The following is a 27133-nucleotide window of genomic DNA, read 5'->3' as shown; positions in this document are numbered from 1 at the left end:
AAATTTCGCTTTCATGCCGCTCATTTCGGTTAACTGTTTTTCGCCTCTTTCAGTTCATGCTGTGCCCAAATTAAATTTCACAGAGCTTTTTTCATGCATGCGAATCGAACGACTATTGTCTATAGTTTTGCTTGAATAATCAGCACTCTTTTCCTTTTTCCTTTTGCATACATGTATGTAGGTATGTATGTAATTTTTGGGCTACTTTATATATGTAAATGCAAACGTGTGGATGTTTACGTGTTATGCTCGTAAAACTCAACGTTATAAAAAATGTAATGAATGTATGTCTGTGGTGTATATGAAAGTCATTTACTAATTTCTTTTACTTTTCTTAGTAAACTACTTTATTTAGCTAAATTACACACCTGTAAGTGTACTATATTTCAGTATAAACCTGTCAGGGAAGTCAAATGACTCTATAAATTTACGTTATGGCAAAGAAAAATAAATTTTGCTTATACTTTGAACAGTAGCTGTAGACATCGGGTGGTAATGGTGAACCAACACAACATATATTCATTGAAGTATCTTTTTTATGCTAAGTACTTACGACTTACATCATACAATACAGGCTCATAGCTATTTTCGATATTATATCTTAAGAAATTTTGCCTTGAATTTTCGTAGCTGCTGCTTCCGCACCTGATCCACATAACTACCAAATTTTACCCGAACTGGTTCATTGCACACACAAACCGAATCGATAAACACTTTTCCTAGATTGGTATACATTTTTATTGCTCGTGTGAAGTTTGATCTCCATATGCCAATTACTGTGTGTTTGGCAGCTGTTTGTTTGTCAGAAGTGTTTTGAACAGTCCACTTTATCATGAACACAAGATTTGGGTGGTACAAAATATTCAGTCAAGGTTGTGAAATCATCGAAAACTTGCCTCATCCGAGTCGTCCATTCCTCCGCTATTAATGACGGGTGTTAGAGTTAAAGAAATAATACTTGGAAATCATCGTGTTGGCATCGGAAAAATAGCGGAGGATCTGAATATCTCTTATGGATCGACTCAACCAATTTGGTTAATGTTTTGGATGTGATGCCTGCCAATGCTAGACTCGTACCAAAAGACCTGAACGACGTCAAGTAGAAGTCGCAAGACCAGATGGTTAACAACGTAGCTGAGGATCCTACATTTATCAAACGCTTCATTACTCGTAACGAGTCGTGCGTTTATGAATTCGCTCAAAACAGTGAAGGTTATCCCAGCCGGCGCTTGGCAGGCTTGTATTTACCCAGGAGCCTTTTTTGAAGGCGAAGGTATTAAAATACGTGAACATTTTTTGTTAGTCCGGATCAAATTTGATTAGCTGGTATTTTTGGTATATGGTTTATGAGATCAGTTCTAAAAGTAAGAAAGTTATTTATTTTTTTTTTTTTGATATATTTTTTTATCCAGAATGGAAAATGAAAGTTGAATACTAAAATGGATTTTTCCAATCATTCTCTACAATCTAATGAAATAATATCTATTAGTCATAAGAAATATACACAAAAGCGTTAAAAATAGTGATGAAGTTAATTTTTTATCTAACGAACCTTTATTTATATATTAATAAGAAAACAACAATATAAAAATTCTCCAGTCCAATGAAGTTTTATTTATTTTATTAGCACTATATTTAATAAATGATGTTGTAAATTTAGGGTTAAGTTTAATTCTTGCAAATTGCAGTGAAATGAAAAATTCACGCTGAAGAAGTCATCGTTACGAAAAAAGACGATGACGACTGACCAACCAATTCGGTCAAGTGAATTCTTCATTTCCATAGACTAGAAACACTCGATTTTTCTGAATTTACCATGCTAAGGTTTTAATAAAATACATTCTTTAATAAAGTTAGTTTTTCATTTAAAGTTACGCAAATATTAAATAGTTCACCAATTTTTGAGTTTTTTGTTACTTTTTTATTTAAAATAATTTTGAATCGCCTAATACACTCATTACAGTTCTTTTTTTATATTTTTGTTTTTAATTTTAAAACTTATTAATTTGTGCACAAATTACGGTTTGTATATTTCGTATTATTATTATTTTTTATTATAAAACTTATATTTTGCAATTGATAGAACCTTGCTATTTTGCTATATTCCTTACGGTTTTGTTAATGTTAGATAATTTACTTGTATATGATTATAATGTTATAATATTAAGTATGCGAATATTCACTTATTTATTTGCTTGGATGTACTGAAAAACATTTTCGATATATTTGAATCATTTTACATTTTTAAGGCTACCGTTATTTAAGTTGTTCTGTGTTGTTTGTTTGTGTTGTTTTGTTGTTTCGGATACATCGATGGGCTCACTCGTATTTTGAAATATTTTTAGACATTTATAGAACTTAGTACTCCGACGCACCCAATACACTGTACATCAAGCGATTAAAAGATGAACTCTGACGGATGGAGTCATCTTGTGAGTTTACCACCTGGAATTGGAAAAATATCGCGGAATAATTAATTAAAAATTTTGAAAAATATATTAATTCATAAATGTATATATTTTTTTGTCATCTTTGTAGACAATTTGGAACAGTACGGTTAAAAAACAATTTAAACAGTGATTATTTCGATTTTATAGAAACAATTCATTAAAATAATTCAGTAATTTCGCAAAATGTCCAACAAAGGCTCAGAATGATATCATTGCATATCACCAAAATTCAGAATTTTTGTTAAATTTCAAGTAAGATCCATTAGAGATAATCAGATTTTATGGCAATCAATCACTATCATCTCAGGACGTTCTTCTCGAAAAAGAAAATAAATCGAAATCTGAACTAGGTTAGATTAGGTTCGATGGCTGATCCCTAAAGATTTCGGGGGATCGCACTTATATAGTAGTCATATACAGTTCTATATGAATACAGATAAGAATTCCTGTAGTTACATATTAACTTTTGATTAAGCGGCTTGAACCTACCAAAATTCAAATCGGCTTAGGTGCGAAATCTTAACTAAGTTTGTAGCAAAGTACATACTTGGTTCCTCTCTCAGAATCATTTGTTTTCAAATTCAATTCTCAAAATAATCGGCTTCATACTACTGGTTGATGAAGTTTTAGACTCGATATTGATGATTATTTATTAAATGAAGAAGTGAATTGCTGCGAAAAAATTCTTTCTCAATATAAATTTTATCGAAATGACGGATTTTCACTAGGCTTTTGATATCAAAAAAAAGTGTTGGTTCCAAATATTACCACAAGGATGTTTGAGGTATAAAATATAAGGTTATAAGATTACTTACATTGTACGCCGTGTGGTGAACGGGCGTTGAGCTGGGTTTCTGAAATACCGTTAAAAATAATAGTTAATAAAAAATTGCAGACTTCGAAATACTAATTCTGAAGTTGAAATGATCTTGTGATAAAACATTAATATTCTTTTTAAGACAATCGATACAAGAGGTGTGTTCGTTATAGGATATCTGGTAATGAGCAGTATTGGAATTCAGATAATGGTGTTTGTTTTAAATGAATAAAATTGAGAACGCTATTTGACAGTTATTGCGGACAACTGCTGAGAGCAGATGACATTTAATGATTGATAAAATTGACAGCGCAATTTGACATTTTCTTCTGAGAGTATTTAGCGGCGACTACTGATCATCCTATAACGAACAAATCCGATAAAGCTAACAAACTGTTATTTATAAATGTTATTTGTTAAGCTACAATAATTTGTAATTTATTTTAATACGAAATAATTTGATGATTTTATGTACACAGATGAGAACTAATTCGCTTAAATGGATAATTTGATTGACTGCTGCATTGGTTATTTTCAGATTAAAGTTAGATATTGCAGATTTGAAGAAAAAAAATTTTCAAAAATTTCTACACCCAAAAAGTGTCGAGTAAAAACCCATAAAAGACAACAATTTTCACATAAGTTTTATGACTACACATACGATTACAAAAAAAGGAAAGTAGGATAGCTGGTGATTGACAAATGATGCGATGCAGCAATTTGAGCCTGCGAGCGAGAGAGCTGTCAAAAATTCTATACACAACGACGCATGCGTTAATCTCTATGTAATGAAGAGTACTTAAAATAAAATATTAAACATTTATATATGAAAATAATATGATAATAATTAATGCGATGAACACAAAATTTTTATTTTTCGATTTGCTGACCACTCGGAATATCAGCAATGCAACACGCATAGAGAGATATATATTTTGTTTTAGCGTACGAGAGTCTCACATGTAAACGCAGCATATCTCTATCTTCAGTCTTTTTTTGAGCTTTTTTAAGCTTGTTTTTTTATTAATATTTTTTGGTGACCACGAGCATGCGTATGTGCGTATGATAACGGTGCATATCAATGAACGATGATCAGTGATCGATTTTCGATGATTGATCGATGAACGCAAGCAGCAAGTCATTACGACCTTACCTTTCCTGGAACCAATCGGTTTGGTTGGAAGACCTTTGGCTGTACCGGCACTGTCACTTCCTGTGATGGGGCATAACCATTGCCATAGCCCTCCTCCTGTATGGCTCTATAAGTTTCGCTCTTCGATGGATCAAAATGAAGAGTCTTCTTATAACTGTACAACGTTGTGGTGCATAAATATATAGTTTATTTTTAGTTTATATCATTATGATTATTTTTGTTTTTAATTATTTCGATTTTTTTGTATAATTCCATTTTTTGACGTTTTCCATTATGGCATTATATTGTGGTAATTATGTAATCGATATGTAATTTGTTTTTGATTCAATTGCGCATATTGCAAGTATACCATGCCACAGTATCGATGGCGTCCGTGGTTTATAGGTGTCATTTGTGGGCGAACAATGGCACAGTTCAACGAGTTTTTTCGGTGTAACGAAGCGTTTTTTAATTGTCACAGTTTTTTGAAGATTTCGAAATTGTTAGTTTTGTTATTGTTGTTGTCGTTGTTGATTTTTTTTTTGTTTTTGTTTTACAATTTTTAGTTTCATTTTTGTTTTATACAACAATAATAACAATATCGTTTTTATTTTGTTTTGGTGTGGATTTAAGTTCAGCCCCAATCAAATCATGTCGCATTTAGTTTTTGAATATGCAATATACATCGATTTTGTATAATATATATAATTATATATATAATTTTTTTTTTTTTAGTTTTTGACATTGCAGTTTCGTAGAAAATTTGTGTATGTGTTTGTGTGAGAGAGAGAAAGAAAAAAAACAGGATGTGCACAATACGTTAGAATTAATAGTCATTAAAATTTTGCAAACAAATTAATATTTTGTGTCTATTATAATTTGTTTAAAAAATGAATTTAGTATGTATGTATGTATGCAATTTGTGTGTGCGAGGATGAGCAGTGTGCAAATGTTTGAATATGCGACTACATATGTAACTACGCGTATGCATGTAAAATTGATTATGTAATGTCAACGACATGAGTAGATAAATGTATGTATATATATATGAACTATGTATGTACGTATTTACATATGCAGCAGCAACTCTTAAGTACTAAATCATAACGCAATTCAGGCAATGCATGGCAAAAATCGGTTAGTAAAACTATTTCAGAGCATTACCGTTATTGTAATTACGATACTTTTTTATGCATTAAAATTCTTCTAGATTTCAAAAATTTTAATTTGGAAATAAACACTATGTATTTCATTACTGTATGATGTAGTTTGCATATATGTATGCAAGTGAGTCTTTTCGTGTGAGTAAGTGATCAAGCTTTGCTCTCTGCTCTGCAAAGCCGTTAACCAATGGAGAAGCACCGTATTATTAATACTTAATAATTTTGGTAATCAAAAGTAGTGCAGGATTTGTAAACAGCAAACTTTTGGTGGGTTTTATTAAAAATAATTTCTTAAGGGCGATAAGTGTGAGTGTAATATTATATAATATTTAAAACAAAAATCACATACAATATTTTTAAGTATTAAAAAAAAAAATATTAATTTAGTAGCACTGAAATTGTGGTGCCATTAATAATAAAAATAACTATTAGAATGAAACAAGAAATTTCAAGTAAAACATTTTGTTGAAATTTACTAAATATGTAGATTAGGGTGGGCTAAAAAAAGTCAAATTTCTAATATTTTTAATACTTCCATTTATGTTATTATAAAATGTCTTTATACCGTTTATTTCAATCACTCTAACGGAAAAAATATGTATATGAAACTATCGAATAAAAACAACACATGTCATAAAAAACAAGAAAAAAAATTAACTTTGGCTGCACCAAAGCTATAATACCCTACACAGGTGGATATTTTATAGCATGAAAAAGTAAAAAAGAGCTTTTTTTTGAGTTTGCTCAGTCAGTTTATATGGCAGCTATATGCTATAGTATATGTTCGGAGATTATAGCGATACTTGATGTTTGAAATTTTGTGACAATACCTTGTCAAATAACAAATTTTTCGGTACAAGGACTTCAGTTCGATCGGTCAGTTTGTATGGCGACTATATGCTATACTTGTCCGATATTGGCGGCTCCGACAAGCAAGTTGGTATCTCAAAAACTGAGGGAGTAGTTCGCGACTTGGCTAAATCGACTCAGCTCGTCACGCTGATCATACATATATTCGTACATATGTTATTTTGTGAAATAATGTAGAAATAATCTTTAACTATTTAAGGTTAATATTATAATTAATATTAATATTAAGAGTTCAAAGTTTACCGGAATTTTTTTTTCGACATTTCGGACGATATTTTCACGGTATCTAAGGAAAGGAAAAAAATATTGTATACGATTTTTTTTAACCCACCCCAATGTACATACACCACATGTTAATTTGGGATAAATTATTTTTAAAAAAATGTATACTAAATTTTCATCTATGCCACAACAACCAATTAAAAATCTATGCACGCTGCCATAACCTTACTTAAAATTTATTTTAAGATTATTGTGTTAAAAGTTGCTAAATGTGGTGCTTATGAAGGTATGGATGAATATTACAGGCCAATTGAACGTTTTACAACAAAAAAACAAATTCAGTTAAGAAAGGAGTATTAATTGTTGAAAAAAAATCGCTAAGTATTACAATTAGATTTATGCGCTAATTTTTTCAAGTATTGTGCTGAACTTTTTAAATTTTCAAATATTATTAATTGTGAAATATGAAAGCTCGCAATTTCGTTCGAAACGAAGTCGCATTATCATTTTTGTGCTTATATGTCTAGTCTTTCTTCTTTTTTGTGGGATATTGGTATGTTTTTTTAGTTTTCTTTCGCTATATAATTCTCTTTAATTTTTTGGTTTTGAAATTTTTGTATTTTAATTTTGTAATTGTTGCTGTTTTTGTTGGCGTTGCTGTTGTTCTTGCTGTTCTTTCAGTTCTCTAAGTTTTTGTTGCTCCAGTATGTTTCGTTTATGTTCCAGGAAAGATAGATCGATGAAAATTCTAATATTAATTTTGCAGCTTTGTCCTTTTTTCACAAAATATTAATACATTTTGTTTTTTAATTAATATTATAAATGCTACTTAACACAATTAGATGTGCAATAGTAGTAATGCCTTCAGTGAAAGGTACTTACTATTCCAATATTTGTTTATATGTTTAATCAATATTTTGTAAGTGTGGTGTTTAAATTTATATTTTTTGGAACCTAACTTCCTCTAAGGAAGTAACCTAACCTCAATTAATCAATTACATTTTTTAACCGTTCGTTAATCGAAGAAATATAATATGTATAATTGAAATATTTTCAATATAAATGTATTTAAAACTAAAGTGTTTTCCGAAAAGTGTTTCTAGACAAGCACAGTTAGGGTTTAAGGGCCACTAGCACAATGTTTTACTAAACTAACGGCATGCTGAAAATGATTTTGATGACAAAACTCTATTTTCGTGACCTTGTTAATTAACTAATTTTCATAAAGTTTTGAAATTTTCCAGTTTTAACATTCGAATTTTAAGATAGTCTGTCTGTTTTGCCAATTGTTTGTGATATACACTCAAGACCAAATTTGTGTCATCACTTCACCACCGTATTCGCCAGATTAGACTCCCTATGACTTTTTTCGGTTTTCAAAACTGAAAAATCCGCTTCAAGGAATACGCCATGATTTCATTGGCCCAATATATAAAAAACCGCGCAATTTATATGCATCCGACTGGGTCAGTTTTGATCTGGAGTGTGAATAGGCCAGCTAATGATCTTATTCGAAACAACCGATCTACAAATGTAATATCAATGTTTACCAGCTGGTAAATAGAATAATCGACACATTTAATAGATAAATAATATATGTATATAAATTTGGAAAAAAAATCGTTTGTTGATTTAATTTAGAAAAAATCATGAAATAGGCATAATAAATGAATAAGTAAAAATGCACGAATACGTACTCACAACAACAAAATCAATAACATTAAAAAAATACTGGGAATAAAGCAAACATAACACACACTCGAAAACTTCTACTACAAGCTGAACTTTCGAAATAAAATAATAAAATAACCATCAAAAACACTACCGAACAACTTTACAAAAGCGCTAAGTTTTGAATGAAAATTTATAAATCAACTAATGAATTACCAAAAATGGATTTTATGGTAATGACCAGTTGAAAATATGCAGTGACTTTTGTGATCTACTGTTTGATTGATTGTTTAGGTCGATCGAACTGATTGACTGGCTGACTGACTGTCGGTTTGATTTGTAAAATTTACTTTTACCGGTCAAGTTTGGTCGGCATTTGGCGATGCAAAGGACTACTCCTTATGCGCGGACTTTCAGTACTGGCACTACAACAATAATAATTAGAATATTTTATAACATGGTTGTTGAATTGCATAAATCTACACACACACATACATACATACGCACAAGTGAGATTTACCAAAATATTATTTATACAAACTAATACTTGATATTGGTGTTAACGTGTTTTTTTGTAATTCCTAATTTGTAAAAAAATACATAATAAAAACTTATAAAGGAAGCACACTTTAACGTAAAAAGTAAAGGCATACTGATCTAGCAAAGCGTTTCCAAAACAAAGTTGCTTATTGGCTATAAATAAATAATATAAGCATAACTGCAGCAACATTTAAGAATTTCAAAAGATTTAAAGGAAATACCAAAATTGTTTTTTAATATCTAATTCAGATATTGGGTTTTTGGAAATAATAATTTGAATAGACAATGGGGATATATATAATATTTATTTTAGTTAGCTATCCTAGTTGACCGCATTAGATTCCAAAAATTATTTTTTCTAAATGTTGCATTTAACGCAATATATTATTATAAAGCAAAATACTGCACATATTTGTCTATATTTTCAAAAACTGATAATAATCTACACTGAAAGTGTAAATAAAATACTATTATATAATAAAAGCATAAGCAGAACAATATTCCTTTTGCTAAGCGTGTAATGCGTGGAAAATGCTTGGGTGTATCAAAACTTCAAATTACAAACATCTACTACTACATTTACTTATACATATATATATATTTATAAAATAAAGGCTCATATATTCCGTGCAGCTACTATTCGAAACTTAAAAAATAATTTGAATACACTTTTGAATTAAATCCGTTTTTGCTACATGTATCATTTGTATGTAAGTATTTGTGTAATAAAGTAATAATTTAACGAAAACCTATGTATACGTTCCTAAACTACCACCCATTTATATCGGATGTTAATTTTAAATTAAATGTAAGCAAATGAATTTATTCAACCGATCAATTTCCTAATAAATTTGCAATTGTCAAAATAATCCTCTGACATCGGATGTCAGTAAATGTAGAGAGATGCCAATTTGCCGGATGTCAAGGGTGTGCATAGATATTTTATTATAATTTAAGTTCCGATTACTCTTTTTTTATAAAATATATGTTTAGAATAAAATATGTTTGTTCTATTGCATACTATTTTATAATGTATGTATGCAATATTTAACTATATGTAACTGGTTATATACAACTACATAATTCGTTATTTTGATTTCAGCTCGTTACTTGTTTAAATAAGCAATATGTGTAGCAATTTGTTTTTTTTTTTGTCTAAAAAGCTAGTTTTCACATAACTACTAAATACATATGTATATTCGCGAATGAATGCTAACATTCTTTTGTGTAATATGTTATATGCTTAGGGGAAAAATAATTGATACTTACGGAACTGTTTGTCTGATAGTACTCTCAATGTTGCTGTCTGAGTACAGGCCAATGGGAGAGTTGAATTGTTTGTGGAATACCTAAAATAGGTGGTTAAAGAATAAGTAAAGCGTACAACTAATAATCTTAAATAAAATTTTCAAATTTTGACAGGTTTTCGTGTTTTGATTTCGGATATTTAATTAATAGAGTGGAGTGATTTTCAAATATATCATATTTGTAAACATACCCTGCCAGAATCAGCTTCCTGACCAACGACCTTGTGCAACATGGTATCGGCGACGCGTTGCTTCATCACACTGTCATGAAAATCGTGGCTGCGATTAGAGCGCACAGCTGGATTTGGATGATACCTCAAGTATGATTCTGTGGTTGGGGCATCCTTCTTGACCTTGGCACCGGGAAGTACCAATGGAGTTGTTCGGTAAGGCTATAAGAAATATAATGTTTATAGATATAATATAAAAATGTTTGGTTTTAATCTATAAATTCTAATTAAATTCAAAGCAAATAAGAAATCGATCGATATTATTGTTAAGATTAAGATTAAAAGAAATATTGAAAATAATTAATTTGTCAAAATATTGGATCATCTTTTAATCTAATTTTATACTGTTAATAGATACTGTGGTATTAAAATATATGATATTGAATGGGATTCGAAAATGTCAATGGGGGAAATATTCAAAAATATTTAAACATTATTGCCAAATAGAAAAATATAATCTAATTTTTATTTTTCGAAAAAAATAATGTTGAATATAAATACAGTATTCACATTAAACGATGTTCAGTTAGGAGACATAAATTAATTGTGGAAATATTTGGAGAGTTCAAAGAAAAAGCAAAGGCACTGCAAATAGGCATTCAGGTTTGTATATAATACGCAGACATATACCATAAATATATACATGTATATACTTAGTTTCAAAACTACAATTATCAAAATGTTTGTATTGGAAGCCTTATGCAAAAACTGGCAGAACATTTTCAATAATTCTAGAAATATTTTTCTCAGAACATATGTATATATACTACATATATACCATACATCCTTATATATACCTATATATATACATACATATGTTTATATATAGTATTTTTGGGCTCTCATATCTCAGTTTTTCACAATCACCATACTCTCACTACATTCCTTTATATTTAAACTTCTGCTTCTCATTTTATATTTATAATATCTTACGTAATGCCAACTGACTACATATTTCTTTGGTGTTTTTAATTTAGTTTTGGAAAAGCACTAGTAGAGAAAAATAACAGTTTACGTGATATTGGTTCAGATAATATTAATCCCTTACTCATTCTCTAACACAATAGCGGTAAGACATTACATATTTATTTGTGTATGGTATAACGATTATATTTTTGCATAACCTGATACGCCCTGTGCGGAGTGAAATGACAACAACCGAGACAGCTGTATCATATGACAGCTGTCATGCAGTTTTTTGTTTGGCGCCATTTGATTTGAAGCATTATTAATCACTCTGCATTTTTATTATAATTATTGAATAAAAGATTTAAAACTGCTTTTTTAAAATTCATTTGTTTCGTAAAATATTTTATAAACTATGACCACAGTGCGTCGATCAACAAGACTGAGCAGTGTTGGTAGATCAACACATACACCATCAGCTGCAAGCATACAAACACCATCGCGACGTTCTGAAGTTTGGCGTAGACGCCAACCAAAGCATTGTACAACAAGTGACGAGGAAGAAGAAAGCTCTTTGAACAAATCCCCAACGTTAGCAGAAATAGATAAAGAAAATACTAAAACTACCAACATTATGAGTAAATCCAAAGGTAAAACACAGGCAAAAGTCAAAGAATTAAATGATGATCGGGAACCTAAAACACCACGTCGTGTGAAGGCAATACGTACTTCAACTTCCAGCAACAGAACGCCACGAGCAAAAAAACGTAGTAATCAAGAGCAAAATGATCAAAGTGAAGACGAACATGATGTACCAGACTCTGAACAAAATGTATCTCCACCAAAGTTAGCCCGTTGGAAACACAAAACTGAGTTGATCAGCCCTTCTAGGTTAATTGATAGATTAAGTATTGACGAGCGTAAGCAAAACGACAGCGATGAAGAAGATCATCAGACGCCCACAAAAAGAGAAGAAAAAGAAACTCAAATAACACCTACACTTAACAAATACCAAAGTGCGCGACGTGTGCTAAATAGTGCAGAAACGCAATATTTACCGGGACGCGAACAACAGCTGCAAGAGTTAAGAGATTTTTTTCAAGTACATTTACAGGAACAACGTTCCGGTAGTTTGTATGTTTCAGGTCAACCAGGTACGGGTAAAACTGCTTGCCTTTCATTGCTTTTGAGGTCGCCTGAGTTATCAAAACAATTGCAATGTGTTTACATAAATTGTACGTCAATTGCTAGTATAAACGGTGTATATAAGAAGCTATGTGCCGAGCTCAAGTTACATCCTACTGGACGAACTGAACGTGATTATCAAGCAGCTGTGCAGCAACACTTACCTACAGCGCGTCGCATGTTACTTATTGTTTTAGATGAAATCGATCAACTTTGCAGTACAAAACAATCAGTGCTTTACACCATTTTTGAATGGCCTTCATTACCCGGGGCCCGCTTGCTTTTGGTGGGCATTGCCAATAGTCTAGATCTCACCGAACGCACATTGATGCGTCTTAATGCCCGTTGTGAATTAAAGCCACAGCATATGCATTTTCCACCATATACAAAACAACAAATTGTAGAAATATTTCGTGCACGCCTAGAAGAAGCTGGCGTGCTGGAAGTTTTTCCACCTGTTACATTGCAACTTTTGGCAGCTAAAGTCAGTGCTGTGAGTGGGGATGTACGGCGCGCATTGGATATAGGCAGAAGAGTGGCCGAAATAGCTGAACAACAGATGAAGTTAGGGCAGAAACAAGTCAAGCTTGATGATTTGGCTTTGGGAGACAATACTAAAGAAGGTAGTACTAAATCATCTAATCTATTTGTATTATTAAGCTTATATAATAACTTTTCCTTTTTATGCAGTTTTTTTAAAACCTGTGCAAGTGACACAAGTCGCTGAGGTGTTAAATAAAGTATATGGTGTTTCACAGAATTTACAAGAAGACATAGAAGACTCGTTTCCACTGCAGCAAAAGATTGTGTTATGCAGCCTAATGTTGATGCTACGAAAAGAACGTAATAAAGACATAACAATGGGACGATTGCACGAAATATACCGACGCGTATGTGTTAAACGTAACATACATGCTTTGGATCAAGCCGAATTTGCCGGACTAGTTGACTTAATTGAGACACGTGGCATACTACGAATCATACGTAAGAAAGAACCGCGCCTATGCAAAGTAGTGCTGCAATGGGACGAAGAGGAAGTGAATGGCGCTTTGAAGGACAAACAGTTGATTGCTTCAATATTGGACGACACCGCCTGCCTAGGGAATAAATAGCACGGCCTTGCTCTAAATGGTGGTGTATAATAAAATCAAAATAAGACACAAATATTTATTGAAAAAAACTTTAAATCAAATTAATTTTAATATGAGCTTTGTTATGCATATATTTATTAGTTATAATAATAAAAAACTTTCATATTGACAATACAGTTTACAGTGCATACATTTAGTAGGTTACGTTTTTTTCAAATACGCCTGCGAGAGAAATCGAATATGAAATTGTGACTAATTAATGTTAATTCAGCTCAAAATTGTCTAAAGTTTACATTGGTGTATATGCATATATACATATATATTATATAAATAATTTTTTGTTTGTTTTTGAATTGGCAAGAAACTAAAATGTTTTTTTTTTTTAGTTTTTAAATCGAAAAATGTGCAGTGCACCCATAAACCATGGCGCAATGAGCTTTCTGTTGGTATATACTAGATATTTTTTGTCAGTCAGTTGTTGCTGCATTTGTGTGCAGTTGGCGACATTCGTTTGTTCTTGAGAATTTAAAGGTGTACAATGTTTTAAAACATCGTCGCAATTTCTCTGTGTATTAAGGAGGAAGAGTGCAGTAAAATATTCAAGCATAAATAGTATATTTGCATACGTTCGTAAATATACTTTGACCATGAAAATGTACGTTTACAAATATGTATGCTTTTATTCGTTGTTGATGTAATTAATTTTAGATTTTACACAATATATTTAAAATTTGCGAAACAAAAATAGATTTGATTGAAAAAGAAAAACGCTTTACCGTTAGTTTTTAATGGTGATTTTTCAAACCACTGAAAAACAATGAATAATAAGAGCTTAAATGCATATATTTAGAAATATTTGCGCATATGTTGACATTTAAACATATTTCAATAACAAAAAAGCGAACGTAGAGCAATCAAATAATCTTGAAAAATAATTTGCACACGAAATTTGTGAAAAAGTGAAAATGGACGTGACGAAGCAGGTGTGGTCTAATTAAATTTGTTTACTGCAAATGGCGTTGATACATATTATATATATACATACGTTAGTAAATGCATGAAAAAATATTGAAATAATATGGATGTAGAGCAAGATCTATTACTTATATTAATATATGGCTATATATTCATAACTGAAGAAACCTTCTTTATTTTCGACAATATGGACGTCTTTAATATGTCCTCCAAACAACTTTTACAAAAATATATTATCGAATTTTTCTTGTACTTGTTGAAAGTAAAATTTAAATGTGCATAAATATATCACATAAAAATTTTCCGCTCCCATAAATATATGTATGTACGTCTATTTACTGAACTCTCCTTAACCCAAGATTAATTATTTTAATTTAGAGAGAAAATACATTTTATGCTTGCAAAATCTGCTGTATACTTTATGGTTTTGTAAAAGCAAATATTTAAAGCACATACATTGATATATACACAATACTGTAAAGGTTGTACACACATGCATTTGCATAGTAAGTCTTTTGTGAGTCCTAAAAGTCAAAATGATAGTGCGAGAATAAATTTATTTTACAACAAATGTTTATAGGCGTGGTGTTCCACATACTAGCATGTACTATGCATATATGTATGTATATGCACGCCTGTGCGCCTGTTGCTGCTAGCCAACCACGGCGAAAGTATAAATTGTGGCAGTAATGATAAATCCGATAGACTTTAATGTTAATTTTCATTTTCGTGCAGCTTTTTTTCATTTTTTATTTCAAATAAGTTTTTTTTTGCTTTTTTTTTTGTCAGTTCGCTAACGAGTTGTCTGCGCTTCCTCAGCTTTCTAAAAATAATCCAGATATACATACATATGTATATTTGAAAGGCGTACATTTGCGCTACTATTGATCCGATACATTTGCAAAATTTTTGAATTTTCAAAATATCACTAATTTTCATCTCATTTAACTACGTGTTGTTTGCATTAGTGTATGTGTTTGCTTTTTTTTTATTTTGTTGAATATTCTTTTCTCGATGGAGAATGTACAGACGTACAAAGCTTGTGCATATTTTTCATACGGGAATTTGAGTTAGAATATTCTAGAGACCACCAGTAGGCGCATGTGGGTGCTTTGTTTACAAAGTGTATTTAATTTTTTCTGTTTTTGTGTCTTTAAAATGCGCAAAAATGTATTTATAATAAATAAATATATAAAAGTCGGGAGATCTTTGGCATGTTAGCTGTTGGAAATCGACCATTATATATACATATGTATTTATGTAGGTTGATATGATATAGGTAGGTAGCTGTGGTGGTACATATGCATATATTGTATATACATAGTACAAATTTAGTAATGTATATGCATATGTATGTATGTATATACTTGTATGTATTTGTGCCAATATACTCGTAGAAATATTATAGCACATATGTATGTATGTAAAAAAGACATTATTGAGCTTTAAATATTGAAAAGTAATGTTATTTAATAAGTTGTATTGAAAGCAGTTTAGAATTTCTAAAAAAAAATCTAAAATTAACAATATTTTTTTAAGCTTGTTTAGGCTTATATTATTTTCATAAATTTTTTAAATTTCAAATAAAAAAAAATAAAATTCATATTAACTATGTATGAAGTTTAGTAATATTATCGGCTTTTGATATTATTTATTACAAGATTTTTATATTTATAACGGTATATAATACCTTAGTACAATAATATTTAAATTTCACTCATTCACTACCAGTTTTTCAAGCAAAATAATCATGTTTAAAAAAAAGAAAATTTCAAACTGCAGTGCCCCGTTATTGTTCACTCTATTTGTAACGATAAATAATAGTTCATTATAGTAATTTTTAAATTTCACTAATTTGTTACTAGTTGTTGTTTAAACAAATTATTCATACCTTGAAAAAAATGTTTAACTACAAAGTCAACCGCTAGTGTTGCCCCTATTTATAACGGTATGTAATATCATATTACAGTAATTTTTAAATTTCACTAATTTGTAAACAACTTTTTTTTTTTAAATAATATATTATTATTTTGAACAAAAAAATTGTTTTTATAGTTAACCGTTATTTTTGCCCCTCTACTGTGTATGCATGTACGCAAGTACATATGTAAATTAAAAACAAATTTATAATTTCCTTAGTTGCGTGGCTTACTTGGTATTGAATGCATTCATTCAGGTCCGGTTGGGCCCTATAGTAGTGTGGGGTTCCGTTTTTGAATTGGACGTATTCCATTTTTCTCTGTGGTTTTGTGTGTTTTGTATGTGTGCAACTTTAAATTTAATTTGTCAACGCCCTTATTTTGAGGGAAAAAAGTAGAAAAACAAAAAACAAAACGAATAATATAGCAACAATTGTGACAATTATATAACAAATTAACACTATGCAACGTCACTAGTATTTATAGTTCTTTTTGTTGGTCTACGAAATTAGCTTAAACATAAATTTAAGAAATATTAGACAATTAAAATATTTATTTAAAAAAAAAATCGACCAACTTTTCCGTTGAAACTGTTCAATTTTGTAGAATAGATCGTTTTCACTTGCTCGTCAATTCGTACTCGTAGTTTAGAGATCGTTTGGAATTTTGTTAATGTTTTTTTTTTTGCTTGTGTTCACTACTTAAACTTCTAAGGATTTGATCTGAATTTTTCAATATTCCGAAAGCAACTGAATTTTAATTTTTCACAAATTGGCGATGTTTTCCACATCTGTCTGAATTTTCAAATATTTAATCCACATATTGTATATACAAATATGTATGTATAGGTTATATATAAGTACATATGTCTGAATTTACATAGGCTAGCAACAATAATGATAATATCAGCAAATGTTCAGAAAAATTTGAATTTTAATATTGGCGCGCCATATAATGATGCTTCCGAAAGGAGAAGAGAGCCTATATACATATACATATGTAGATATGTATGTATGTGGCCTTTAACGGCCGAACAATTGCGTACAGCCACACAAATTAGTTCATCTCGTACATTCCATTGGCCATAGCCAGACGGTCATTTGAATGAATCTCTTATATACATATACACATATGCATACATACATATTTACTTACATATGTATGCGTGCAGTGGGAGCTGTAGAGAACAAACCCAAATGGCTTGCTCGGCCAGAGAGAATTTATATGAATATAAGCCGCGAGCATTTATTTCATTTCAAAATTATTTTCTATAATACCGTTATGTGCAATAATGAAAAGCAATAAACTTGGACTTGTGTACGGCATATTTAGCAACACCCACACGCTTTTTAGCCAAGGTAGCATCGCGCGGAGGGTGGCAGGTGGCAGCCGTGGCCAACTGTGTGGCACTGAACAATTTCGAAAATTTGGAAAATAAAAATATATTTCACGCCTTCGAGATTGTTATACTCGGACCCAATGCGAAAATTTTCGAGTTATGTACATGAAAATTGGTGGACGTGAGATTTTAACGCAATTTATGTGCGTGTGTAAGTGCGTGAAATTTACTTCATTTTTTTTTGTTGGTTAGAATTTTCGAGGTCTTAAAATAGAGCAAGACGAATTTTACGACAGCACGACTGTTCGCTTAGTTTCTTTCGCGCCCACACAAATATTGTTGTACGAAAAATATCAGCACACGCAGGTTTTCGAGATCTCAAACAAGTGAGTGGTGAAATTTACTACCATACATACATACATATGCACAAGTGTATGTATATAAAGTGTTTTTGAGTCCCTATTGGCCACTCTATTTTTGTGTGCAAATTTATTGTATTACATAAAGGAAATGGTTTTCGAGATCTTAAGTATTTGGGCGCTGAAATTTTGTATGATTATATAAATAGTTTTTGAATCATCACCGTCCACGATGCTATTTTTCACATTTAAAAACAACGATTATGTTGGGGCCGCAGAACTCTTTGTGGAATGGCATCATATATTTTAACTAACTAACAACTAATTTCTTAATTTAATTAACGAGTCCCTCAGTTTTTGACCTGAAATTTTGTTATGTAACCAGATATCTTTACGATACTTAGCGCGCTATGTAGTTTAAGGCAACGGTACAATCTCCAAAGAAATTATTCTGCACGGACTACTATGGGACATATCTACCATACAAACTGGTTAATCATAAGCAAGTCCTTGTATGGAAATTTTTTTTTATTTGACAAGATATCTTTACGAATTTGGCGTAGATTATTGTCCAAGGCAACGCTAAAATCTTCGAATAAATTGTTTAGATCGGACTCTAATAGCATATAGTAGTTGCCCTATAAACTTATCGATCGAAATCAAGTTAAATATCTTTTTATAACCTTTTATGCTATAAGAAATGCAGCTGTTAAGGCTATTATAGCTTCGGTATAGCTGAAGTTAACATTCTTCTTGTTTTTATTAAATTTTTAACAATGAAAATATCGGCAAAATAGGTTCTCCAAAAAATATTTTTTCAAATATATTCTAATGTCCACAAAATCTGTGCAGTAATAAGATTACCAGCCTCTGAAAATAGACTTAGAACTTTTTCAACGGCTTCTCTAAACTAAATTCTCCTGAGTAGTTTTTTGTTTTTCAACCGTTTGGATTTATGTATGTATGTATAACTGTTAAGAAGAAAACTACCAAAATATAGAACGCCTCATACTTCTTTTTATATGTATATTAAATATGAAGCGAGTAGATTTAGAAGCTTTCAATAATTTTATAAAATTAGTTAAATCTAAAAACATTATATTTCTACAGAGAAAAAAGTTATTAATAATACTCTAAGAGCGGGTTAATCTGAGATGAGATTAGCTTTCGGCATTGTAAAGGGAATGAAATAGCTATACTCATATCATTGGAGGAATATTATTGTTGATCTTGAGCGTATATTAACAATAATTCATGTACATATTTAATACAGATTTTAATAGAAATATATATTTTTTGATTCTCTGCATTATTGTCCTTAGATTTGTAGTATTAAATAGATAGATAATAAAGACGCAAAAAATATATAACTCAAATATATAATTTTTTTAAATTAATTAATATTTCTGCATAAAATTGTTTTTTCTCTTTATCTGTTAAATAAAAAAATTTTTATTAAGAATTTTTCTATGTTTATATTAAAAATAATTGCTTTTGAGTAGCAGGGCTGTCAAATTCTAAGTTGAATAAACCAATTAGTTGCAGAAATGCAAGCCTGCATGGGATGCTTATACATATGTACGTCTATATATCAATCCAAACAGTGTCAACATTAATTTAATGTCACATTTAGACTTGGTACGTTTGCTCTTTGTTTCTCATAGAACATTTAACTTGTTTTCAATGACCAATCTTAACCTCATTTAAGTAAATATGTGGATAAGCAATTTTTATATACAAGGCTAATGATTAAATATATGTACATATGTATATAGAAAATATAGACATATAAAAATAAATATATGAATATATACATATGTATAGGCACATAAGCATTTATAATAGCTAAATATGTATATATATATATATATATATGCTCCTTATATACACCTGTGTAAAATAAAAAATTTTTAATATACATATATATGTATATATATAATATTATATTTGTATATGTATATGTAAGTCGTAATCATGTGTGTATCTCCTCTTATTGTGATTGAGCGCATCCCACCTACAATCTTATAAATAAATAAACAAACAAAATAATAAAAAATCACACACACACAACAATCAAACTGCTAACAGCAAAAAGCATGAGCAATGAACGTTCAACATTTGTGCTGTAAACACCTTGAAGTGCTAAAATTACACCGTCACATGAACTGTCCTTGAAAATTTTTTTGAATCATCATCAACACGCGAGCATCATCATTAGCTACATCATCACTGTCGTTGAGGGAATTTATACTTGTTGTTGTATTCATATTTGTGAAAGTTGCAGCAATGGCAGCAAGTAAGAATGGGGTATGTTAGAACTCAGCAAGTTTCAGATTACTCATACGCCGAGGTACACTCAACTGCTGTATCAAACATGCAGCCATAAACACATAGTATGTATGTGTGTAGTGTATATAAATATTTACAAAATCATTAATTTGACCCACTGTGTTAATAATCATTATCATTGCCTTCATAATTATCATCAGCAGCTGCGCATTATTACGGATGTCAATGTCAGAAAGGTATTTCAAATAGACAGGCAGGCAAATATACGCACGTACGTTTCAACAGCTTGCATATGCAACTACAAAATTTTGTTTGTTGTTTTTGTTGGCTACCACTTCTGCAGTTGGTTTGCGTTTGGCATACGTCATAGCCTCTTCTCGAATATATTTTCTTTATTTTCCTTGCGCATATGCTATTAGTTTGTACTATTTAAAAATATTGAAAGTAAATATTCGAAAAACAAGAACAAAAACTAAATTCTATAAGACGCCCTCCATCGCAAGTGACCTTTGCTGCGGAGTTCATGCTCTCACTTAGGGATTAAATGTACAAGATGACTAGCCTTCAACGAAAACACAAGGCACAATAACTTATTGAAAACACACACATGTATAAACACATGCAAACATACACTAATATTACAACATGTTTTGGCTGGCTCGGCACTGACAATTCTTACATTTAATCGTATATATGTTTGGGCAGATGTTTTTTTTATGCTTCTCCTCCTATTTGTTTATAGCATGTGCCATCATTTTCATGGCAGTATTACCATACATGCGTTCGGTTTCCCTTGTCTATTGAGTGAATGCTTTTATAAAAAACGTTTTACATTTTTGGAAATTGGGTCAAAATCGGAGTGTTGCAAATCGATTTTTTATATATCGACAAGTTCTACCTTTAAAAAAGCATACTAATATTTAAAAATAATTTTTGAGTTATAGCCATTTAAATATATATTTCTATATCTGTATATAGTTCTCCATACAATGACATAACACAGCAACAACAACCCAAAAGTTCGGGTAAAATTCAACTTTTGTCCAAATTCCCCGCCAATTTGTTAATTTTTAATTTTTTTCGTGACCATAGGCCATTGTATGTCTTCCAATTTAACGAGAATTTTTTTAGGTTTCATCCTTGGAAAAGGAGCGAATCACGGCAGCAGCGGAGGACCTTTCTTTTAGCGCCATCGGAGATCGAATGTATGTAATTGGAAAAATATTTAATTTTCATACTTCTCACAATTTAGGATCCTAAAAATATTATTCGATTGGTAGAAGGGTCAATCACATTTCCTTCTGAAATTGTAGCAGTAGCTTCATAGTAATATTATTTAGTAAACTTCGGCGAAAATTTAACCTTAATTTTACAAATATGCAAAAATTTTTTGTAAAACGATAAGCATATGTATGTACTTTACTGACAGATCTTATACAGATTACATGTTCCTTGAAAAAAGTGATTCCGAAAATTGTCCCATTAGCAGAAATTTTGTATCGAACTATTAATACATTTTTTTTATATTTGTTTCCTCTTTTCTTACTCCCAGAATAAATTGTCAATTATACGTTTTTTGAAAACTGACAGAACATTTAAAGTCTGGGAATCATTAGAAAGACTACCTAAGGTTAACCAAAGTGATAGAATAATGGAAAATTCAAATCTATTTTTAGTTATCAAAAGACTTAGTTAAAAGTATCAGTCTCATAATACTTTTAATATATGTGCATTTCAAAAAACCTATTGGCGTACTAAAAACTTATATGAAAAATAAAAATTGGAAACGGACAAGCACATTCATTTTCAAAAGCCAGAAAAAATGTGCGAAAGATAAGAAGAATAAATTTCATCGATTCAAATACATTGAAATTCAAGAAAGTTTTATTTTGATTCATCTTCAACATTCTGTATTTCAAACATAACAGAAAATGTTGTTTTCTAACATTTATTTGCATACTTTTAGGCGCAGCCATGGCGATATTTACTTTCGTAAGCATGAAAAATGTTTCACTTATTTAAATCTCTAATACTATTATTGCATATTTCAAAATGATAATATCGATCAATTCCATATTTCAATGGCTTTAAAACCAAAAACAATTTATTTTCGTATTTGTATTTACCAAGCAATTAGCAATTATTTCAATTGTTAGCAAATTTCAAATAAATGTAACAACAACAATATTACTAATGCAGCGAAAGCAGTATTAGAAACGTTTGGCAGCAAAGTGGTTTTTATTGACTCACTTGATTCACAATGGCCGCTTGTTCCTCTGCTACGTCTTGCTGGTGATCACGTGTTGGCATCGGGCTGAAACAGCCACCCTGTGGCTGTGGCAATGGTGGTACATAGCCGCCTGAGGCGTTCAGTTTCGGAAATACTGTTTGCGGCAATGAATCAACAGGCAGTTGTAGAGCGCGCTCATATTGGCCGGGTCCTGGCAAGAATGGTGACGGTCCTCTGCAAAAAGGAGAGTGAAATTAAAACAGAAGATTTATTATGTGAGTGTATGCATGAAAATGTCTACTTGCCTATGTGGTACATTGGCATTGGTTAAATCAGGACTAATGCTATTCACTGGCGAGGGGCCTAGTCCAGCTTTGTATGGGTCACTGCCAAGTCCTTGTGTGTATGCGATTTTACTGTCTCGGTGTACGACGATTTTGATTTCATTACCCGCATTACGGAATAACGTCTCGGCGTCAGCGTGGCTTACGTCACGTGCATCATAGTCACGTATCTTGGCGATAATGTCACCGCGCAGCACTTCTCCATAGGCGGGACTGCCGACTTGAACCTGTGGGATATATAAAAAAATATATATTTTTCTGACAAATAATTTTAATCAAAAACTTTTGACTTATTTGTTTTAGTGCCGAAGTAATTGCATATAAAAAAATTGATTACATTTTTCAACAAAATGAATTTTTATTTGTTTATTACAAATATATACAATTGCAATATTTTTGCAATGGCGGAAATCTGTTGAATGCTTAGAGGCTCACTTGACAGAATAGTGAAAAATATATTTTCGACAGCGGATATATCAATTAAAACTACAACACTAACTTGCAAAGAATGTAAAAATTATAATTTTTAAATATTCATGAGAACGTATGTATGAATACATATACCTATACGGATAGGAAGATGGGCGCAAATAATTGAGAACTGTTTTTTTACAATTTCATCATCAATTATATACTTTAGGTTCTAGTTAGATCGCAAACAAAACGGTATTATCAAAATACAAAAAATCTTCTCCCAAAACTTTAGACATGTTTTTTTCGAAACGCTGTTTTCAGAATGTGTGAGGATATTTTTTTCGAAACGGCTAGACCGATAAAATTGAAATTTACACGAAGAAATAAAGTTTTTGATAATAGCTTCGATTTTTTAAGCAACTCTGAATGTAATACTATAATAATACTTTTTTTTTATTTTTGGATTTGAAGTTATTTTAAGCACAAACACCTTCCTCAACACCAAATACACTTTTTCGGAGGTTCTCCTGGAGATCGGCTACGGGAACAATTGAATCCAAAATCTTTCAAAATGAATCTCCGTTTATTAAAATACATATCGTCACCTAAAATGCAAAATAACGTAACATCACTTTTGAGAGCGAATGAGCGAAGCACATACAACTGATGATACGTTATTTTGAATTTTGGTTATACTTTGGTTATATCTGATAGCAGGAGTTTAAAACTTTGTATATATGTATATATAATATTATATGATGTAGTGAATCGTAATCACAAAAAACTCAATTTTGAATTAAAAAATTTTTTATGATACGTTATTTTGCATTTTAGGTGACGATATATTTCAAATAACACCGGTCAACAAAAACAAAATTTTGTTTGGGTTTTCTGTTTTCATACTCATATTCTGATGCTAGACATTGAAAAAAACTGGAATTAAAATTTTTAGCTCTTAATGTTTTCTTTTGCCTGATGCGAATGGACCTGATGGTCCATACGAACATAAAATAAATACGAAAAATTTATTCGATTTAATTTCTGGTTATTTAAAATTTATATGCTATTGTTTATCACAAATATTAAATAAATGATATTCAGCAATATCTTTCCTTATCAAAATTTAGTAAACATTAAGTTTAAAAAAATTATACAACAGCAAATGTTAATAAAACAAGAAAAAACGTCAACTTCGGTTGCACCGAAGCTATTATAGCTTTCAAAGAACTTGATTCCGATCGTTCAATTTGTATGGCAGCTATATGCTATAGTGTTACGATCTGAACAATTTCTTTGAAGATTACATTGTTGCATTAGAAAATAACTCATGCCAAATTTCGTGAAGATATTACGTCAAATAAAAAAGTTTCCCATACAAGTACTTGATTTCGATTGTTCAGTTTGTATGGCAGCTATATGCTATAGTGGTCCGATATCGGCCGTTTCGACAAATGAGCAGCTTCTTAGTGAGAAAAGGACAGGTGAAAAATTTCAGATCAATAGCTTAAAAACTGAGGGACTAATTTGTATATATACAGACAGACGGACATGACTAAATCAACTCAGCTCATCATGCTGATCATTTATGTATATATTTTATAGGGTCTCCGACGTTTCCTTCTGGGTGTTACAAACTTCGTGACAAACTTAATATACCCTGTTCAGGGTATAAAAATGTGTTCCTTATTTTTCCAAAAATCGTATTGACCGGTGTAATGCCTATTCAAAAAAATGCACAAGAAACGCGTTTTTTCTGACTTGCAAGTTGATACGTAACCCCACACCAACCGGCATCACAACTAACCAACCTCTATAAGTTAAAATATTATCAATAATATTATAATATCAAGTTTTTACACGAAAAAGCACATTTTTGGAAGACTTATCCAAATCTTCATACACATGTCATAGGATACGCTGATCTCTTTTTCTTAAAAAATTTCTTGCTATGGCTTCCATACACAAATATGCCTTTCTGTGAGCAAATATTTCATTTTCGGAAACAGAAAAAATTCCAGGAAATCCAAATTGGTTGACTTTACCTTATACTAATTTCTTGAGCTATTTTAATAAAATTAGGTGATTATTTTCTTAGAGCAATATTTAGTTTTAAACGCAACATAGATAAATTCGGTGGAGCCTTCTCGAACAACCCCAATGAATGATTTACGCTATTCTGGTTGACTTTACCATATTTCTCCTGTGTCGGTTGGACTGAAAGAGATCTAAAAATTAAGCGATAATATTTCACATAATATGTTTTTATGAGTATCGATAAGAAAAAATTTAGTGATATCGGTCCATATCTTCTCCTAGTATGAATTTGATTCATATAATAATTTTTCTTAATTATAGTAGATTGATTTTGAAAAATATATTTCAGATATAAAAATGAAAGGTAATGCAAGATCCCACTAGTACAACTGTGAACGGTGGGCCACCAGACCGAGTTGAGGCGCCTGATATCAATCCCAATCAATTCACTAGGCTCGGCGAAGGTATATCTACCGAAATTTTTCAAGCTTAGCCTGGAATAAGATGGCTATAGGAGAAGGTGCCTATATAACTTCATATCGCTTTCTTCCATACAACAATTAGCAATCGACAAGATATTTAGTCTGTGTTCAGTCAGAAACCCTACCTCTGCGGCGAGATGAGCCTTGCTCAAAACAATTGGTTCATAGGAGGGAAAAAGGTTTTTAATATCGCTCAGTAAAAACATTTTTTGCAAAACTTTGGAAATATTTAAAACTCTCTACATTCTTCGAAGCTGCGAGAGTATATATGGTAATGCTCGGTTGCACCCGAACTTAGCACTTCCTTATTTGTTTTCACTCAGATTCTTGATTGTAAACATTTTATTACATTTTGGCACATAATTATCCAATGAATTTTCGACACTTTTTTGGTGTGAAATATGCATCCTCTTGTTTACATAAACACATACATACATAATGATTAGTATTACGTTGCATAAACTTTTTCGCAATAACGTCTGCTTTCGTCACATAAATTACATATAATCGTGACCGAAATTCGCTCATAAATGTTTCTGTCTTGTCAAATTTGAAATATTATTGTGTTTTTTGGGGCTTATTTAGCAGAGCGAGGACGCAGCCTTCGATTTGATTTCTTTCGATTGATTGAGATTGCGATTGTGAGACGTGCAAACATGTGTAATTGATTGTGATTAATGCAACTATTTCCCAAAATCAATTTTATTAATTTACCACTAGAACCAAATGTTTTAAAATGTTTGCTGAAAGTGCTACTAACGAATACAGTAAAAATTTATTGTTGATACTAACATAAAAAAAAATAATACAAATATATAAATGATCATCGTGACGAGCTAAGCTGATTTAGCCCTGTCCGTTTGTCTGTCCGCGTACGAGCATATGCGAATCAGTCCCACAATTTTTAAGATATCGCTCTGAAATTTTGAACATGTCCTTTTCTCCCCAAGAAGCTGCTAATTTGTCGAAATCACCGATATCAGAATATTATATGCTATACCTGCCATACTATCTGAACGATCAAAATCAAATCCTTGTACGAAAACCCTTTTTAAGAGAGTAAATATCTTCACGAAATTTGGTATAGATTATTGTCCAAGACAATGCTGCAATCAGCTCTTGTATGGAAAGTTTTATATTCGTTTTCTAGCTTCGGTGCAACCG

The 27133-nt window shown here is 31.1% G+C and overlaps 2 protein-coding genes and 1 long non-coding RNA gene across 12 annotated transcripts in view; 1 reads left to right on the top strand and 2 right to left on the bottom strand.

Moving 5' to 3' along the window:
• Window positions 1–1585: 1585 nt before the first annotated feature.
• The window catches only part of Zasp66 (PDZ_signaling and DUF4749 domain-containing protein Zasp66), a 38378-nt gene continuing 12830 nt past the window's right edge, over window positions 1586–27133 (bottom strand). For 2 of the 10 annotated variants that reach the window (XM_036360316.2, XM_014231743.3), the window contains exons 2-9: window positions 23001–23266; window positions 22716–22929; window positions 10364–10564; window positions 10135–10214; window positions 8682–8750; window positions 4421–4574; window positions 3266–3304; window positions 1586–2445 (exon numbers count right to left, since the gene is read on the bottom strand). In XM_036360316.2, the coding sequence (XP_036216209.2) occupies window positions 2359–2445; window positions 3266–3304; window positions 4421–4574; window positions 8682–8750; window positions 10135–10214; window positions 10364–10564; window positions 22716–22929; window positions 23001–23266 (1110 nt within the window). In that variant the 3' untranslated portion in view covers window positions 1586–2358. Of the gene's footprint in view, window positions 2446–3265; window positions 3305–4420; window positions 7428–8681; window positions 8751–10134; window positions 10215–10363; window positions 10565–16711; window positions 16854–17055; window positions 17241–22715; window positions 22930–23000; window positions 23267–27133 lie in introns of those variants that run through there. The other 8 variants (XM_014231736.3, XM_014231737.3, XM_036360351.2 and 5 more) reach the window with 7 other exon arrangements.
• On the bottom strand, window positions 7824–8675 carry LOC138857866 (uncharacterized). Its single transcript, XR_011397077.1, has 2 exons — window positions 8542–8675; window positions 7824–8179 (listed from the first exon to the last, which is right to left on the bottom strand). It is a non-coding gene; the product is annotated as an uncharacterized lncRNA (long non-coding RNA).
• On the top strand, window positions 11597–13760 carry Cdc6 (Cell division cycle 6). The gene is made up of 2 exons (XM_014231735.3): window positions 11597–13116; window positions 13184–13760. Exons 1-2 carry the CDS (start codon window positions 11724–11726, stop codon window positions 13603–13605), a joined length of 1815 nt encoding a protein of 604 aa, XP_014087210.2. The 5' UTR covers window positions 11597–11723; the 3' UTR covers window positions 13606–13760.

The sequence above is a fragment of the Bactrocera oleae genome, chromosome 6 (assembly GCF_042242935.1).
Source record: "Bactrocera oleae isolate idBacOlea1 chromosome 6, idBacOlea1, whole genome shotgun sequence".
Lineage (NCBI taxonomy): Eukaryota > Metazoa > Arthropoda > Insecta > Diptera > Tephritidae > Bactrocera > Bactrocera oleae.
This window is presented reverse-complemented; position numbering and strand designations above follow the sequence as displayed.

Excerpts from the sequence above, each read along its gene's own strand:
- Cdc6 (XM_014231735.3), top strand. The coding sequence starts at position 11,724 with ATGACCACAGTGCGTCGATCAACAAGACTGAGCAGTGTTGGTAGATCA. Across the intron at positions 13,117-13,183 it reads GGGAGACAATACTAAAGAAG|TTTTTTTAAAACCTGTGCAA; the intron begins GTAGTACTAAAT and ends CTTTTTATGCAG.